Here is a 17,598-nt window from a genome sequence, read left to right as displayed (position 1 = left end):
TCTCCCTCTCTCTCTGCCCCTCCCTTGCTCATGCTCTGTCTCTGTCTCTCAAAAATAAATAAATGTTAAAAAAATTTTTTTGTAAGTATTCATTAAACTCCTTCTTCTCTACAGCAAGGACCCTGCCAGACCCATGCATACATATATCATCTCAAGATTAGTCACAACCGCCCATTAAATTAATCTGAATTAACTTGAGTTTGAGTGTGTATATGGGGTTGTAACAGTGACATGGGGATGGAGTCCTATGAGAACTATAAGGAATCCAATCTCCCCAAATGGTCAGGTTGGGTATTCACTTCTTCCTCAGGGAAGACAGTGTGTTCAGCACCTCTCTGCCAGTTTCACTTGTGTGTTCTTTCATGCATGGGGTAAAACTGAGATAGTGTACTCAACCTCAGTTTGGAAGCCTGGCTTTAGTTCAGTGTCCTCATCTGACAAATACAGAAACAGGGAAAGGGAAGTGAGTTGTCCAGGATTGTACAGTGACTTAGTGGCATATTTCTGTACATGTATTTGTGGATGTACATGTATGTAAAGCTCCTCTGGGAGAAGAGAATGAGTTTGGAATCATCTTGACGGCCACAGAGTCTAATAACTTCACAAAGCTTTGAATTATATGGGACAATGAATGGTGGGGTGGGGAGTGGGGATCCACAACCATGTGGTTCCTGGTGTGAGTGCTATTCTGTTACTTGCCACCAGAGGGCATGAGCTCTGATTCAATTCTAGACCTGCTGATCTACATCTCGTTCCAGAGCTTCCTCAGGTCAAGGTTAAACAAATGGATCCTAACTTCTTCAGTAATCCCACAGTCTTGGGAATATCTGGAAGCTCTTTATAACTGGTTCCATATAAATATTTTTAAAGAAATCCTAGGTAAGCACAGAAAACTCGCAGCATGCCTGGGTTTAGAATTAAAGAGACCTGACTTTGTAATATTAGCTCAGCCACTTACAAGCTTAGTTATGTGGCCATTGGTAAATTAATCTACCTTGACTTTTAACGTTGAATTTCAGTCGCCTGCCAGATCCTTCATAAACTCTGCCATACCTGGTTTTTGAGTATTAAGTGGAATAACATAATAAAGTATCCAGCAAGTCTTGGTACCTGTTTAATAAGTGGAGATTTTTCCTTTGTTCAGTAAAACTCTCACGGAAATTAAATTCTAGTTGGAAAAGACATACACATTACAAGGAAAAAAGAGAGAAAATTCAGGCAGTGATAAGAGCTAAGGATAAATAAGGGAGCAGGGGGTGCCTGGGTGGTTCAGTCAGTTAAGTGTCCGACTCTTGATCTCAGCTCAGGTCTTGATCTCAGGTTCATGATGAACTCATGGAGCCCCACCTTGGGCTCCATGTTGGGCATGAAGCCTACTTAAAAATATATATAAATAAGAAGGGAGCAGGATTTAGGAGGCTGTTTTAGGTAGGATGGTCTAGGAACACCTCTCTGAGGAGATGATATTTCAGCAAAGAACTAACAAAGATTTGAGAAAAGGGGGGAGTCTTTGAGGCAGAGGGACACAGCTTGGTGTGTTTCAGGAACAGAAAGACCAGTGAATGAGGGGCAGATGAGTTACGAGAAGTAAGTTCATTCCAGACCGCATGAGCTTTGTTAACGTGCCTAAAGACTGTAGATTTACTTGTGTATGGGATGTAAGCACAACAGTGATGTGGTCTGATTTATATTTAAAAAAACACGCAAACCTATCATTCTGGCTGTTATGTGGAGAACAGACAGTAGGGAGGCAAAAGTAGAGACAGTCTGCTAGAAGGCTGCTGAGCATTCGAGGCAGAGTGTGACTGTGCCTTAGATCAGGGCGGTCACTGGTGGGTGAGAAATCTCAAATGGTGAGAAATGGTTTGATTCAGGGTATATTATTAGATGCGTGTGCCATCAAGCCTTGCTGACGAATCGAATTTGAGGGGTGCTAGGAAGGGAGGAATCACAGGTGGCTTCTAGGCATTTTGATCTGAGCGCCTGGGTTTTAATAAGTGGTGTCATTAAGTGAGCTGAGACACTGGAGAAAAGAGCAAGTTGGGGGCAGGCAGCAAAATCCAGAGTTCTGCTTGAGACTTACTCATCTTGAGGCCTCTTAGCATCCAAGTGGACTTACAGAAAAAGGCAGAGGGAAATACAGGCATGAAACTCAAGGCAGAGGTTTGAGCTGGAGATATAAGTTGGCAGCCCTATTTGCCTGGGGGAGACTGGGGACCAAGAGGAAGAGAACCAGTGACCAAGCACTGAGGTGCTCCCACTTTCAGAGGTCAAGATTTCTGACACACCTGTTCTTTTCTTCACAAGCAGGCCATTGTTTAATTGGAGGAGATCCTCAAGTAACTGTTTTTAATCTTCTTCCCTTCCCTCTTTCTCCAATATATGACCCAATAAAAACACTTTTTTTGTTTTGTTTTGTTTTTTTTTTACCAATAAAAACAGTAAGGGCTGAGTGATGAAATAAATATCTGAAGACATTAACATGCAGATTAATAATGAAGGTTCTGGAGACAGAGGAATTGGTCTTAAATCCTGCCTCTGCTATTTACTAACAGAGTGGCCTTAGATATTTTATTTAATTTCTCTAACCTCAGTCCTTCCATCTACAATGGCCAGCGTGTATATCTATTATATATATTATCATATACAAAGCTGTGTTTTAAGTCTTTCACATGTATTAACCTATTTTAATCCTTAGAACAACCCATCGAGGTAGTTACTATTTTTATCTCACTTTATTTTTGAAGAAACTAAAGCCAGAGAGAGGTTTTTGTAATTTGCCATACGTTACACATCAGGGAGGTGGCAGACTAGATTTAAATCAAGGCAGCTGGTGTCTGGACCAGTGCTACGTTTCTCGTATCTAATTCACAGAGCTGTAGTAGTGATTAAATGAGATAACCCACTTAAAGTGCTTGGCACATAGAGCCTGGAACATCATATGTGCATAATGTTTTCTTTGGAAGCAGCATAGTGTAGTGAAAGAGAACCAGATGAGAGGGCTTAGGGCTCCAGCCTCATTCTATAAGAGCAACTTATGTGACCACAAATAAGTTTCTTAGCCCCTCTGGACTTAAGTTTTGTAATCTGCAACATAAAATTTTTGTACTGTATGGTCTCTGAGGGCCCTTTCAATGTTAAAACGCTATCTATGACTTCCCAATACAAATTATAGATACATTTGAATTTGGAAGTGGGGGGGGGGTTCCACCTCACTTAGGGGGCTGGGGAATAAAGTCCCTTAATAATTCCTTGGGCTAGTAACATTTCTGTGTTGCCCTTCTACTCTTGAAGGAGCTTGCTAGGAGGTAGTGAAACGGAATAGTTAAGAACCATGAGGTCTGGAGTAGGACCGCCATTTATTGGAATCTTCATCACTTACTACCTTGGACAAGATGCTTGAGTTTCCATTTCATCTTCTGCAAACTAAGAAGAATAATACTGTGTACCTCATGGTAGTATTTCAAATATCCGGAAAGAAATTGCATGTAGAGAATTTAATACATAATAAGCAGTCAGTGCATATTAGCTATTATAATATTATTCTAAGTGTTCCCAGAGCTGAGGGAACTTTTTTTTTATTTTTTATTTTTTAGCTCTTTAAGTTCATGTGACATGGAAGCTCCTGAGTAACCCTTTTCTAAGAAATGGAATTGGTGATTACATGGCGAGGCACTTGCTGGGAACTGAGGGCATGAATCTGAGTGTTCTGACTGAGCAGTCATTCCTTCTACTAATCTCTTTTACCAGGGATAGCAAGCATTTCTCTCGAATAGTTGTGTCTTGCCACGTCTTGCCCATAAGTGTAGTGAACCATTCATGGCCCATCTGCTCTAGGTTTGACTTGCGTCAGTCCTTGACGAACCTAAGGAGAGTTGTTTTCCTCACACACAGACCGGGCCTGAGTTTCTGGAGAAATTTATTTTTTTCTTTTACCCTGATCAAAGGAAAAGTAGTAGTCAAGAATCCTTTGGCCGTGATTGCAAAAACTCAACTCAAAATAGGTTAGAGAAGAGGAAAAGGAGGAAGCAGGAATGACTGAGACCGTATAACCAAGAAGGTAAGGCCTGCTGCTGAGTGGGTTTGAACACAGAGTTGTAAACCCTCTCATGATTCCCCACATCTTGCTCTACGTTGGCTTTATTCTCAGTTGTTCTCCCTGTAGCAGTGCCAAGCCTACAAACAGCCTTATAGCCATGACCTCAGGGAAAGACTCCTTCAGTGTGTCTGTCATGTCGGAAAACAGTTGACCCAACTGGGGACACACACACACACACACACACACACACACACACTCTTGGTGTAGGGGAGTCTGATGCTCTTAAATGGCATTATTTCGCATTCCATGGCCAGGTTGGTAGTCATGTGATAGACATCCCCACCAAATCACATAGAATTTTTCCAAAAGGAAGAAAACTAGGCAAGCAAAAAAGTAAACAATAGCAATTTTAGATTAAGTGATAGGAGCATCCGCATCGCTGTCACCATTGTTGATGTGAAGGAGCTATCAAGACATCTTCTGACCTTGGGGAACTTGGCTTAGCCTAGCCAGCTTTGAGACAGTTTAAATCGTACAGGGTGATGACTCTCTGATTTCCATTTTCTTCTCTCTCTCTCTCCATGCCCTCCCCCTTAATTATAGCTATTAATTAATACTCCCCAAAGCTGATTCTTCCCTTTTTCATTTTACCTGCACGCTGATAGTTTAGCATAGTAGTTAGCAGTGTGGACTTAAGGATCAGACTGCCTGGGTTTCAATCCTGTCTTTCTCATTTGCTCATTTTGAAATCATAAGTTTACTTTATACCTCTTTTCTCATCTATAAAAGGAAGACAGTAGCTACCTTCCTGAGTTGTCTTGAGTAGATAGACTGTGGAAGGTGACTGGCTTAATATCTAGTCAAATGGTCAGTAATAACAGATGTCATTGTTGTTATTTCCAGCTCTACAGCTTTGAGGCAGCCTATCTGTTCTTTTGTCAAGAATAGGAAAGCTGAGGGCGATTGGGAGACTATCAAAAAGCACAAGATTTGGGCATCTCAGGATAGAGAGTTGAAGCCAAATCTGAAGGAGGCCTTTGGAACTCTAGCTGGAAGACCTAACTCCGATAACAATCTTATTTTTACAATTTACTAGTTAAATGGTACGTTCTTATTGGCTTTTACTTGCTGAACGACAATGGACAATTAATCTCTCTAGGCTTCTTTTTATTCTTTTGGAAAATGAATATTTTTGGATAGGATTATCCCTTCCATGATCATCATTGTCTGGTCCTTAATTGTTTAAGTAAAAATGAATATTGGAAAGCGTTCTGTAGTCGTGTGTGTGTGTGTGTGTGTGTGTGTGTGTGCGCGTGCACGCACACACGCGCACGTGCATGTGTGTGAGAGAAAGAGAGAGAAATAGTTAGTTTATATTATGATAAACCGAAAAGATTTACTTGTTTATTGGGTGTAGCATGCTACATACCTGGTTTCTTCCTAAGAGATTATCATATCCCCTTTCACACCCCACTGTCTAGATCATTTCTGAGTATTTGTTGATCCTATCTCACATCTCTTTTGGACTTGTCAAGGAAAGATTTTTAGACATTATAATACATATTTTATAATACTTGTCGTAGAGTCCGAAAACTTGGTTGGGGATTTTGTTCCACTACTTACTTTGCAACATTACCTTGGGCAAGTTACATTCCCTCTCACGTGCCTCATTTCCATGTCTGTCTAATGAGGCATTTCTTCTATTTAACCTGTAAGTCCTTTCCTAACAGTCTGTGACTCTGTAACTATCACAGCATAGGTTGTGACAGGAGTAGCTGGATTCCAAAGGGAAAACTTGGTATCACCAGTCCCTTTGAAACCTGTTTTTTATCTGTTGCCCATTATGTTTGCTGCAGGATTTCGGCTGAATGCCTCCTCTTGGCCCATGTTCCTTTTGAAGACACTAAATGGAGCAGAGATGGCTCCCATCAGGATTTTCCACAAGGTATGGTGTCCTTCAGATATCACCACTGCAGACTGCTAAGGTCAAATGCTTACATTCTTTCATTTACTAAGCCCCTGATGTCTACTTTATATTTATGGCCTGAGGATGCCTTCTCAGAAACTAGTTCAGTGGAAGGATTTTTTAGTACCTTATGAAGCAGCAATGATCCCTGGAGGAAATTACACCATAAGTTAGGATTTCTGGTTTTGGGGTCCCAGCTCCACCATTAATAAGCTATGTCCTTTTGTCCTCATCTGTAAGTGGGAGTCTGTCTACCTCACAGGATTGTTAGGAAGTTAAAATGTGTTTATCAATAAAACATAAAATATGATATAAATCTAATGGAGCTATTCTTATCCCAGATGTTGGAATTCCCTAAGTTCCATATGCTAAACAGAGAGAAAGGAAGGAGACTATTTTTTGAGTGTCTACAGGATGTTTGGAGTTGATATACACCATCTCATTTAATATTCACAGTTAACTTTCTGAAGCAAGAATTATGATTTCCACTTAACAGCTAAGAAAATGAAAACTTTTGAATAAAGAACTTGCCCAAGATCACATGGCTAGTAAGTGGTGGAACAGGGATGTAGAACCCGTATCCATCCTTTCTTGTCTCCCAAAGGATGAGGCAATCAGTCTGCTCTCAGCTGAACTCTTTTAATGAGGTCAAGGGGCCTGAACTAGAGTTGCCTATGCTGCTAGTTAAGTCTAAACCCTAAGAGCACCTTGGTTCCCAGAATATAGTGTACTGGGCAACCTAGAAACCCTTTCGCTATAGAATATATCAAATTGGTGGTGGGGCGGGGGGAGGGAGACCCACAAATATTCTTTTAAATGCTTTGCTGAGCTACCAGAAAGTTAGAAAACTCTCCAGAGGCCAGAATGAAGAAGGAGAACCAGTGTTAAGTGTGACGTACTGTACCTGCAGGTCCCTTAAGGGGCTTTGCCAGTCTCACTTTCTAAGGATCTTGTCTTTTAGCAGCCGCGGTAGGATAGATGAGCACTTGGGCCTGTGCAGGGCAGTGAAACAGGCCCTGAGACTGCCACGCAGACAAGTAGGTCAGGTCCCTCAGGTGGTCCCTCCTAGTGAAAAGACTGTTAATACTGCTGAGGAAGGTGTCTGCCTCAGCTCTGCAGTGGGATGCAAATGGGAGTGACCGCCCCTGATAAATCAGCCTAACCCATGCAAGTCCAGATACACCGCATGTGTTGTCTAGGAACTTCAGGGCTGTATGGAGCTCTTTCTGAGTGTCTGCAGAAGCAAACCCAAAGTCTCTGTAGAGGGTTTGGTTGCTTTCAACACAATGCCATAGGAGTCCCAAAGGTGAAGCACCACTGAAGAGGAGTATTCTGTTCAGAATTCCAGAGCCCTCAAATACTCTCAGAATAAACCCAACATGATGAGACATCAGTGGACCCAACAAAACAGTAAGGCTATAACCAAAGGGCTTCCAGATAATAGAAATAGCAGATAGAGATTATAAATTACGTATTTGAAAATGATTAAGGAACAAAAAGAAGGAATTTAAAAGTTGAGAGATGTACAAAACGCTATTTTTAAAAATATTTTAAAAAATTGAAATGAAACTTAATGGTTAAAAGTTCAAATTAATAGGTAAGTATATAAGAAACTAGGACTTAGATAAAGAAGAATTAACTGAAAGATGTATGTAAGGAATTTCCCCAGAATGCAGCACAGAGAGATAAAGAGGTAGAAAACATTAAGGAAAAGAGACCAGGAGAATAATACTAGAAGGTCCAATGTATGCTGAACACAAACTTCGGAAAGACTAATTAGAAAGAATAGAGAATAGGAATATTCAAGAAGGTATTAACAGAATTTTCCAGAGTGTGCAATAAAGGCAAATACATACCTTAAAACATCACAGTATTAATTGAAGTCCAGAGAAAAGATCCGAGCAAGTAATCACACAGGGTACCTTCCAGAGGGTTACAGGTAGCGTGACAGCACATTTCCAGACAGCAGCCGTACAAGCCAAAAGATCATAGAACAGTATCTTCCAAGTACTGAGAATAAAATTATTGTCCACCTAGAATTTTATACCTAGCTGTACTATTATTTCAGAACAAATACAAAACCAAGACATTTCCAAACAAACTAGTACAAGTAGATGCTTCCAGCCACTGAAAGAACAACTGAAAAATCTATTTCAGGAGGAGGATCACTGAACCCAGAAAATAAGAATGGACGTAATAGTGATGAGGAAAGATTGCTTAACATGTGGGTAAAACTAAGCAAGCAGTGCCTGTAACTGTATCAACTAAGTATAATAACAATGTGGAACTGAATTATCAAATACCTATTAACTCAGGAGTAGGTAAATTTCAGGAGTAGAGATTGTTTGGGACTGTACATATAATGAGTTTTAGACTGAATTGTGTCAACTATACAGCTACAGTCTCAAGGCAATCTGCTAAAAGATTCTAAATAGAATGGTTAACGTCTGAATCAATGGAGGGGGTAAAAAGGGAAGAAAATTCAATTTACTGTAAAGGAGAAAAAGGAACCCAGAAAAATCAAGTTACATAGAAATGTAGGCAAGATAATAATTGTAATAAATTTAAATATCTCAGTTATCGCAAAAAAGGTTAAACTCATCAGTTCAGTCAGATACCCATTAGATTGTTTTTAAATCTAGCTCTATGCTGTTTATAAGAGACCCTGCTAAAATATACACCAAATGTTGAAAGGAAAAGAAAAGACACACCAGGCAAATCTTTGTCAAGAAAGCCTATGCTAACTATACTGACATTAGGCAAAGGAGACTTTGTCGCTGAAAGACTTCATTAAAGAGGTCACAATCTAATAAAAAAAAGTACATGCTCCTGAAAAACAGTGCCTCAGATACGAAAGCAAAATTTGACAGAATTTAGACAAATTGGAAAATCCACAGTTGTTGACGAATATTTCAGTACATGTCACTCAGTAATTGATCAATAAAGCAGACAAGGAAATTGGTGCATCGGTCAGCATAAGCTACTCAGTATTAAATCAGCTGATAAGTTTTTTGTTTTTTGTTTTTTGTTTTTTTTTTAGGTTTAGTTGTTTTGAGAGAGAGAGTGCATGTGTGTGCCACGGAGGGGCAGAAAGAGAAGGAGAGAGAGTCCAAGCAGGCCCAATGCTGTCAGTGCAGAACCCGATGCGGGACTTGATCTCACAGCGAGATCATGACCTGAGCTGAAATCAAGAGTCAGACACTTAACCGACTGAGCCTCCCAGGGGCCCCAAGCTGATCAGTTTTTAAGAGTCAGTTGCAGGGGCGCCTGGGTGACTCAGTCGGTTAAGCATCTGACTTAGGCTCAGGTGGTGATCCCACAGTTTATGGGTTTGAGCCCTGCATCAGGCTCTATGCTGACAGCTCGGAGCCTGGAGCCCGCTTCGGATTCTGTGTCTCCTTTGCTCTCTGCCCCTCCCTTGTTCACACTGTCTCTGTGTCTCTCTCTGTCTCAGAAATAAATAAACATTAATTTTTTTTAAGAAAAATAAATAAATCAGTTGCATTTCTATTTAACAGCAGCAAGTGGCTTGAAAATAAAATTTAAAAAAAAATTTTTTTTTCTTTTAATGTTTATTTATTTTTGAGAGAGAGACAGAGCATGAGCAGAGGAGGAGCAGAGAGAAAAGGAGACACAGAATCCAAAACAGGCTCCAGGCTCTGAGCTGTCAGCACAGAGCGCGACACGGGGCTCGAACTCACAAACTGTGAGATCATGACCTGAGCTGAAGCCAGATAGATGCTCAACCGACTGAGCCACCCAGGCGCCCCTAAAAATTTTTAAAGATAGCACTTATGATAACAGTAAAATAATATGCCTAGAAAATGTTGATAAAAGCATGAGATACTTATAAAGAAAAATTGAAAATCTATATTAAAGAAAAAATCTACATTAAAGAATACTTAAATGGAAAAGACTATTATGTTCATGGATGAGAAGGCTAAATATCATTTATACAAAGGTTATTTCTTTCTAAATTAATCTATAAATTCATTGGGATTCCACTCAAAATCCAAAGAGGGGTTTTCTCTGGACTTGAAAAGCTGATTCCATGGTATCAGCTTTCATGCAAAAGATCATATGAAATTCATAATGAAAGATCAGGGAGAAAGAATAGCCAAAACCATACTAAAAAATGACAAAGTAGGGGGTTTTTTCTACCAGATACCCATTTAATAAGACCATGTTAGTAAGACCCTGTTATTGGTACAGGATCAGAGTGTAAGACCAGAGAAAGAATAGAGTGTGTAACACTTTTTGAGAACTTTATCTTTGCAACTACACTGCAGATCCACACCGTTGGACAGAGTGAGCAATGTTATGAGCACTTAGGAGGGCAATTTGACAATACTTAATAAAGCATAGGATGTATATATCTGTCCTATAATCCAGCAATTCTACTCCTACTTACATACGCTAAAGTAACCCTTCCACACGTGTGCAAAAGAACAAGTGCAAGAATGGTCACTGAAACTCTTAAAACAGTGAACAATTAGAAATGATCTTAAATGTCCATCTGAATAGAATGAATATGTTGTGATATATACATATAATGGAATATGAACTATTAGCACTTGAAATATATTGGAGCTAAATTTATCAATGTAGGTAAATTTCAAAAGTGTAACATTAACCACACACAAAAAAGTTGTAGAATGATATGTATGGTATAATACCATTTATATAAAATTTTGAAGTATGCAAATGGATGCATATATATATATATATATACGTATATATATACATATATGTATATACACACACACACATACATACATAGTAAAGTAAGAAAACATGCATGAGGAATGGGCACAAAAGGGATTCAGCTTTAAAAATGTTACCTTTTATTTCTTAAAAAAAATCAGAATCAAAATGGTAAAATGTCAGGACATAAAAAGTAATACTTTGGTATACTCTGAAATTCATTTAAAAGAAAGACTACACTTTCATTATAAATCTTCGGTAGCAGCCGGTGACTTTTTCGTCATTCCAAACTTGGTAGCAGTCTCTTGGGGCACACAGACTCTGTGTTTGCATCTAGGTCTGTATGTTTCTGTTTCTCATCTAGGAACCACCCTCGCCTTCCCACAACTTCTTCAAAATGGGAATGAAGCTAGAAGCTGTGGACAGGAAGAACCCTCATTTCATTTGCCCAGCCACTATTGGGGAGGTGCGGGGCTCAGAGGTGCTTGTCACTTTTGATGGGTGGCGAGGGGCCTTTGACTACTGGTGCCGCTTCGACTCCCGGGACATCTTCCCTGTGGGCTGGTGTTCCCTGACCGGAGACAACCTACAGCCACCTGGCACTAAAGGTAAAGGCTCATCCATGAGCTCTTGAAATCAGGACCCAGGTTGGTAAGGGAGGTTACCTGGGTCTCCCACGGTCAGCGTATCTTCAGTAAACCTCACTAGTAGGCAGCTTAGGTAAACACCAGTGTCTGCCCGAGAGCAATCAGAAACGATAAGAATTTAATGTCCAAGGAAGCTAGATGTGGAGTTTGGGAAAAGTAAAAGTTCCTTACTCGAAATATCGTAGTTTATTCTCAGGCAACTAGCTTTTCCTCCCTGTCACTTTTGTTCCTAACCTCTTTCAGAGTTTGAGTAGCATTGATTGTCTCAAGGTGCACCTCTCTCTCGGGTCCCAGGGGCTTTGCATATGAGCTGGAGTAGCAGTGTGCCATCAGGATACTTGAGAAGCACCATAGCACAATGGGAGAAGCATGAACTTTGAAGCAAAGTAGACTTAGGTTTGAGTTCCAGCTCTGCCTTTTTTTTTTTTTTTTTTTGCCAGCCGGTGGCTTTGGGCAGTTAGTTTGCCTCTCTAAACCTCAAATTCTCTGTCTGTAAAAGAACACCTGCTTCATAAAGTTATTGTGAGGAATAAATGAGATGATATGGGTAAAATGTTTACATAATATCTGGCAAATAGCAAGTGCTAAACAAATGTTTTTATTATATTACTGCTGCTCTTATCATAGTTACTACATCCTGTATTATATTTATTATAATTACTAGATAATATATAATATGCCACATTATTGGTATTATAATGCTATTATTATAAAAATAACCACTACTAATGGAAGAGTATATATAAAATGCTAGAATAGTGCCACAGAGTAATTGAACAGTAAATTATGTTTCTAATGATGATGGTGTTGGACATCATCCAGAATAGAATTTGAGATAGCTGCTCTAAATAAAAGAAATACTAAGAATCTCATCCCTGAAGTCTAAAAGTGCTAGTTAATCTGAAGGTGTAGAAAGTCACCCTTCCTATTGTCTGTCAGTCCCTTTTCTAAACCTCTGTCAGTTTCATTCATTCAGTTAGCCTGGTATTTATTGAGCACTTAACTGTGAGCCAAGCTGAAGATACAGCAGTTACAAGGATGAAAAACACTTCTGCCCTCCTGGAACTTCTATTCTAGTGGGATGAGATGGGTGATAAACATCGAAATCACGAAATAAACAAGATGATTTCAGATCCAGTTTCTCCTCAGGAATAAAGTATAATGAAATAGTGGCAGCAAAGGTGGACTGAGAAGGGGTTTTTTGTTTAACAGCTTTATCAAAGTGTAAGACAAGTGAAACAGACGGCACATATTTAAAATATACCATTTGAAAAGTGTTGACATATGTGTGCATCCATGAAACCATGACCCACAATCAAGATAATGAACATATCCATCATGCTCAAAAGTTTCCTCATTCCTCTTGGCAGAGGGAGGAGATTATTTTTTTTAACGTTTACTTATTTTTGAGAGAGAGAGAGAGCGCGAGCATGCACAAGTGGGGGAGGGGCAGAGAGAGAGAGAGAGAGAGACACACACACACACACACAGACTACGAAGCAGGCTTCAGGCTGTGAGCTGTCAGCACAGAGCCCATTGCGGGGCTTAAACCCACATACTGCAAGATCATGACCTGAGCCAAAGTCAGATGCTCAACCCACCGAACCACCCGGGAACCCTGGGAGGAGATTGTTTAGATACAATTTCTTTTCAGGAAAATTTGTCTGGAAAGGTGATATTTGAATTGAATGATCAGAAAGAATTCCAAGCAAGGACAGGGCATACATATCATGGTGCTGAGACGTGCGTGAGCGTATGTGTTTCAGGGGCAGAGAGAAGACTGCTTCTACTCTAGAGCACTGTGTGAGAAGGCAAGTGGCAAAACCCTGTAGGACCTGGAAAGCCAGAGTGAGAATTTGGATTTTATTCTAAACGTGGGGAATTGTTAGAGGGTACTATGTAGGGGAGTGACAAGATCCAATTTACTTTTAAAAAGTCACTTGCACTTGTATCCAGAATTCAACTCAACAATAAAAAAGGCAACCCAATTAAAAAATGGGCAAAGGGTTTGAATGGACATTTCTGCAGAGAAGATAATATAAAAGGCCCATAAGCACTTGAAAAGATACTCCATGTCGTTAGCCGTTAGGGAAATGCTAATCAAAGCCACAAGGAGATACCGGTTCACATCCATGGGTAAGATATAATCAAAAGGCAATAGGGGCGCCTGGGTGGCGCAGTCGGTTAAGCGTCCGACTTCAGCCAGGTCACGATCTCGCGGTTCGTGGGTTCGAGCCCTGCATCGGGCTCTGGGCTGATGGCTCAGAGCCTGGAGCCTGTTTCCGATTCTGTGTCTCCCTCTCTCTCTGCCCCTCGCCCGTTCATGCTCTGTCTCTCTCTGTCCCAAAAATAAATAAACGTTGAAAAAAAAAATTAAAAAAAAAAAAAAGGCAATAACAAGTGTTGGTGAGAATGTGGAGGAATTGGATACATGGCTAGTGAGATTGTAAAATGGTGCAGCCACTTTGGAAACAGTTTGGAAGTTACTCAAAGTATTAAGCACGGAGGTACTTGTGACCTAGCAATTCCACTCATGGGTATATGCCCAAAAGAACAGAAAACATGTCCATAGAAAAATGTATCATGTATGTTCATGACAACATTATTCATTGTAGCCAAAAAGTGGAAATAGCCCAAGTGTTCATCATGTGATGAACAGATAAATAAAAGGTGGTATATTCATATGAAATCTTGTTTGGCAATAAAAAGGAATGAGTCCTGAAATAGACTACACCACAGATGTACCTTAAAAGACATTAGACTGAGAGGAAAAAGCCAATCACAAGAGCCCACACGTGGCATGATTGCTTTTGTATGGGCTGTCCAGAAGAGGCAAAAACACAGAGACAAAAGTAAATTCGTGGTTGTCAGTAGCACGGGGGAGAGGGAAATGGGAGGTCACTTTGATCAATATGGTAAATATTCTCTGCAATTAGATCGGGAAGGTGTTTGCACATATGTGTATCTACTAAAAACACCGAATTGTACACATTAAAGGGGTGAAGCTTATGGCATATGAAGTATATATCAATAAAGCTGTTATTTAAAAACTCCCTCGGACTGCTTATGGAGAATGGATTGTGCTGTGCTGACTGTGGACGAGGAAGAGGGGAGAGTTGCTGGGATTAGGTTGGTGGCACTGGGGTGGGGAAAACTTGAGATGGGGCAGGGCAGCGGTCAGACACACTTCTTGCCTCAGGAAAGTGCTATTCCTCCATATGCTTCAAGAAACAAGCGCCTGAGATTGCTATGAGAAACAACCCGTTGCTGTCCCTTGGCAAGCCCTGTGAGGCAGTATCTTCTGTGGAAGCAGGGAGAAGAGAAGTGCCTTGGAGGTAGTAGCGGAGTCATTTTTGCTTACTTGAGACAAGTAGGATAAACCTCGGTGCTCCTGGCTATGTTCAGTGAGTAGGTTGGTCTTCTCCCTTTCTTGCCTAGGCAGTTTCATCATGCTTACTGTAAATCTCTTAGCGTTTCTCCACGGCCACAAGACCAGGGAGTCTTTGTGCCCAGGAGTTGCTGGGCAGGTATTCCTTTGTGACTGGGCACCATGCTGATAAGAAATACGACTATGTGGTTGATGCTTCCAGAGGCGTTTGCTGACTGTTTTCATCCTCCTCTTTGCGTATCTGGGGACAGCTGCGATTTTTAACAGCAGATGACCAGATCAGCAGATGGCTCAGAGGTGGAGAGAGACCTTCTTCCGGTTGGCATTTCCAGACCAGATCCTTTGGCCATCATTCCAGCAGCCAGGGTTCCTCCAACAGTTCCTTTGCCCCCCTCCCCTCCCCCTCCGTAGGTTCTCCAGTGTGGCTGTTCAGTAACAGCAGAACTTCAGCCACCTCAGTGTCCTGGCTAGGGCGCAAGTGATCCAATGTGGAAAAAATGTGGTTACTCAATTCTTTTCTCAAAACAAGATGTTCTCTCTGTGTAAGCCTGTTCTCTTTCTAATCATGCTGTCTCCTCCTCCCTTCCTACCTTCTGGCCATTCGTGTGCAAATGGTAAAAATTCAAAGTAATATGAGATTGTTTCTTGCTCTCAGCAAATAGGAAAAAACACCGATTTTATTCAGTGTTTTTTACATGCGTTATTTCACTTTATATTCCTGGTAACTCTCAACTAGGCATAATTATTTTCAGATACATTTTATTTATGAGAAAAATAAATTTCAGAGGATTAAGTGACTTAGTTCTGTTGATATTTGAGTCTAGAGGGAGAAGTCATGGAGATCTTCCAGTAGGACCAGCTGTCAAGGCCATTTAGAGCCATATTGCCTTCACACATGTCCCCCCTGTACTCTCCCCATTCTCCTTCAGGCTTTCTTCAAAGCTTCGTTTGAGACCCTGGATTTTGGCTTCCAGATCCTGATACGAAATAGGAAAGAAGCAGTGTTGGGGAATATCAGAGCTTTGAACGAGGGTCTAGTCCCAGCTGGGCCACAAACTTCTGTCTGTGAGCAAGTGATTCCTAATGAGAGGTTGAGCTAGGTGACCCTCGATGGCCCTCCCACCCTTGTGATACTGTCCATTCCTGCTCTTGGGGATGGGTAACAAGGGACCCCTGTGACTGTCTCCTGCTCGATTCTGGGTCCGGCTCACCTACCACTTTGCTCTGCCGTCCAGCCACCTAGGGCTCTGCCTCTCTCAGGGACTCCTGCACGCCGGCCGTTTTCTCCTCTGCTAAGAGGTAGTAATCCTTTTCAGCTCTTAAACTCCTGGCGCCCAGCCAACTCTCATAAGAGCAAATACAAAGCTTACAGCTAATCCAGGGTACTTGGTTATAAAAGGCAAGCGTTGTTTTTGTTTTTTAAGCTCATCACTTTTTTTGTGTGTGACTTAACATAAAACTGAAACAGGCAAGTTTTACTTTTTAAACTTTAAAAAACAGAGAGTTCAGTCCATTTGGCTCGACTGTAACACTTAAGTAGGCTTCTCACCATCCTGACATCCACACTGATTTCAATCTGGGTGAGCCCATTTTAGATTACAGTTTAGCTTCCTATGCAACTTTTACAGTAGGAAGAGAATGTGAGCTGTGAGCTACCGCGCGCATTTACGTTTTTATTATAAATTAATGTGTTGCTGTCTGGATTATACTCCCAAGTTCTTGTGACTTCATAGAGTGTAACTGGGTCTGGCTGCTCTCAATATGCTGATACAAATATGGGGTCCAGGAGAGGTGCTGCCCTTGAGCACACCTGTTGGAGTAAAAGGTCAGCCGGGTCTCCTACCTTTTCATTCCACCCCTTCTACCTGTGGCATCATACAAAGAGAATGCCTCATAATCTGACTCGGTGCTATGGTTGAGGGGAATAGTAGTTTTACTCTAGTCTAGAGAGTAAGAATTTGATGCTTCAGAACACAGCTTTCAGAATATCTCTTCACATTGTTTCTGTGAAACATTTAAAAAGTATTTTCCATACTTTATGGATGGCCTCTTCCTCTTATAAAACTATGTAGGAAGCTATACTATAGCCACTTTGGGATTCTGGGTCAGAAAGAGGATTGGTTAAATTGTAATCCTAAACTGTGCAGGGAAAAACCGGGGTAGAGGCGAGAATAACACACGCCAGGCTAAACTGTGGGTCACAGCATGTACACAGCATGTAGGTCAACTAACGGGTTGATTTTCTTCAGCCATCCATCCATTCTTTCAAGTTCTAAGCCCTAAGCCACAGCTGAGTGCTAGTCATTGGCTTAATTGAGGGAGCATCTGCCTTTAGAGTTTACAGTTTGGGGAGTGTACAGACAAATAGAAAATTACAGCTTCAAAGTGATAAAGTACAGAAGGGCCCCTACCTAGTTTGAAGACTGGAAGGTGGAGGTCAGAGGAGGCTTCCAAAGAAAGTGACATCAGACTGAAACCGGAAACAGAGAAGTAGAGGCCCAAGATTAAAAAAAAAAAAAAAATGTGTTGAGGAACTGAAAGATGCTTAGACAACTAGACTGTAGCATGGAGAGAGAGGAACGGAAAGCGGAAAGGCTGGAGAAGAAGCCCTTTTAGACTGTTTTAAAGATTGGGGTCTTTGCCCTAAAAGCAGTGAGAGACATTGAATGGGCTTTGTAGAGTCGCTGGTCAGATTTGTGTTTTAGAAGACCATTCTGGTAACAGTGAAAGGATAGGTGGCTTCCAGAAGGTGGAGGCAGATATGCCTATTAACAAGCTGTTATAATATGCCAGTGAAAGAATTGAGGCAGTGACATTGTGGCGAAAAGGATAAAAAGATTGGCGAGGGGGTGGG

The 17,598-nt window shown here is 41.0% G+C and overlaps 1 protein-coding gene across 27 annotated transcripts in view; it reads left to right on the top strand.

Annotated features, from left to right (window-relative positions):
* SCMH1 (Scm polycomb group protein homolog 1) overlaps positions 1-17,598 on the top strand; it is a 187,765-nt gene that overhangs the window by 94,081 nt on the left and 76,086 nt on the right. For 24 of the 27 annotated variants that reach the window (XM_023258555.2, XM_023258554.2, XM_023258539.2 and 21 more), the window contains 2 exons: positions 5,896-5,984; positions 11,074-11,317. The exons of 2 other annotated variants lie outside the window; for them this stretch is intronic. In XM_023258555.2, coding sequence (XP_023114323.1) covers positions 5,896-5,984; positions 11,074-11,317 — 333 coding nt within the window. The remainder of the gene's footprint in view (positions 1-5,895; positions 5,985-11,073; positions 11,318-17,598) is intronic. One more of the 27 variants, XM_023258556.2, reaches the window with a different exon arrangement.

This window comes from Felis catus, chromosome C1, assembly GCF_018350175.1.
Source record: "Felis catus isolate Fca126 chromosome C1, F.catus_Fca126_mat1.0, whole genome shotgun sequence".
Lineage (NCBI taxonomy): Eukaryota > Metazoa > Chordata > Mammalia > Carnivora > Felidae > Felis > Felis catus.
Note: the sequence above shows the minus strand (reverse complement) of the source record. Positions and strands in the feature narration are given on the sequence as shown.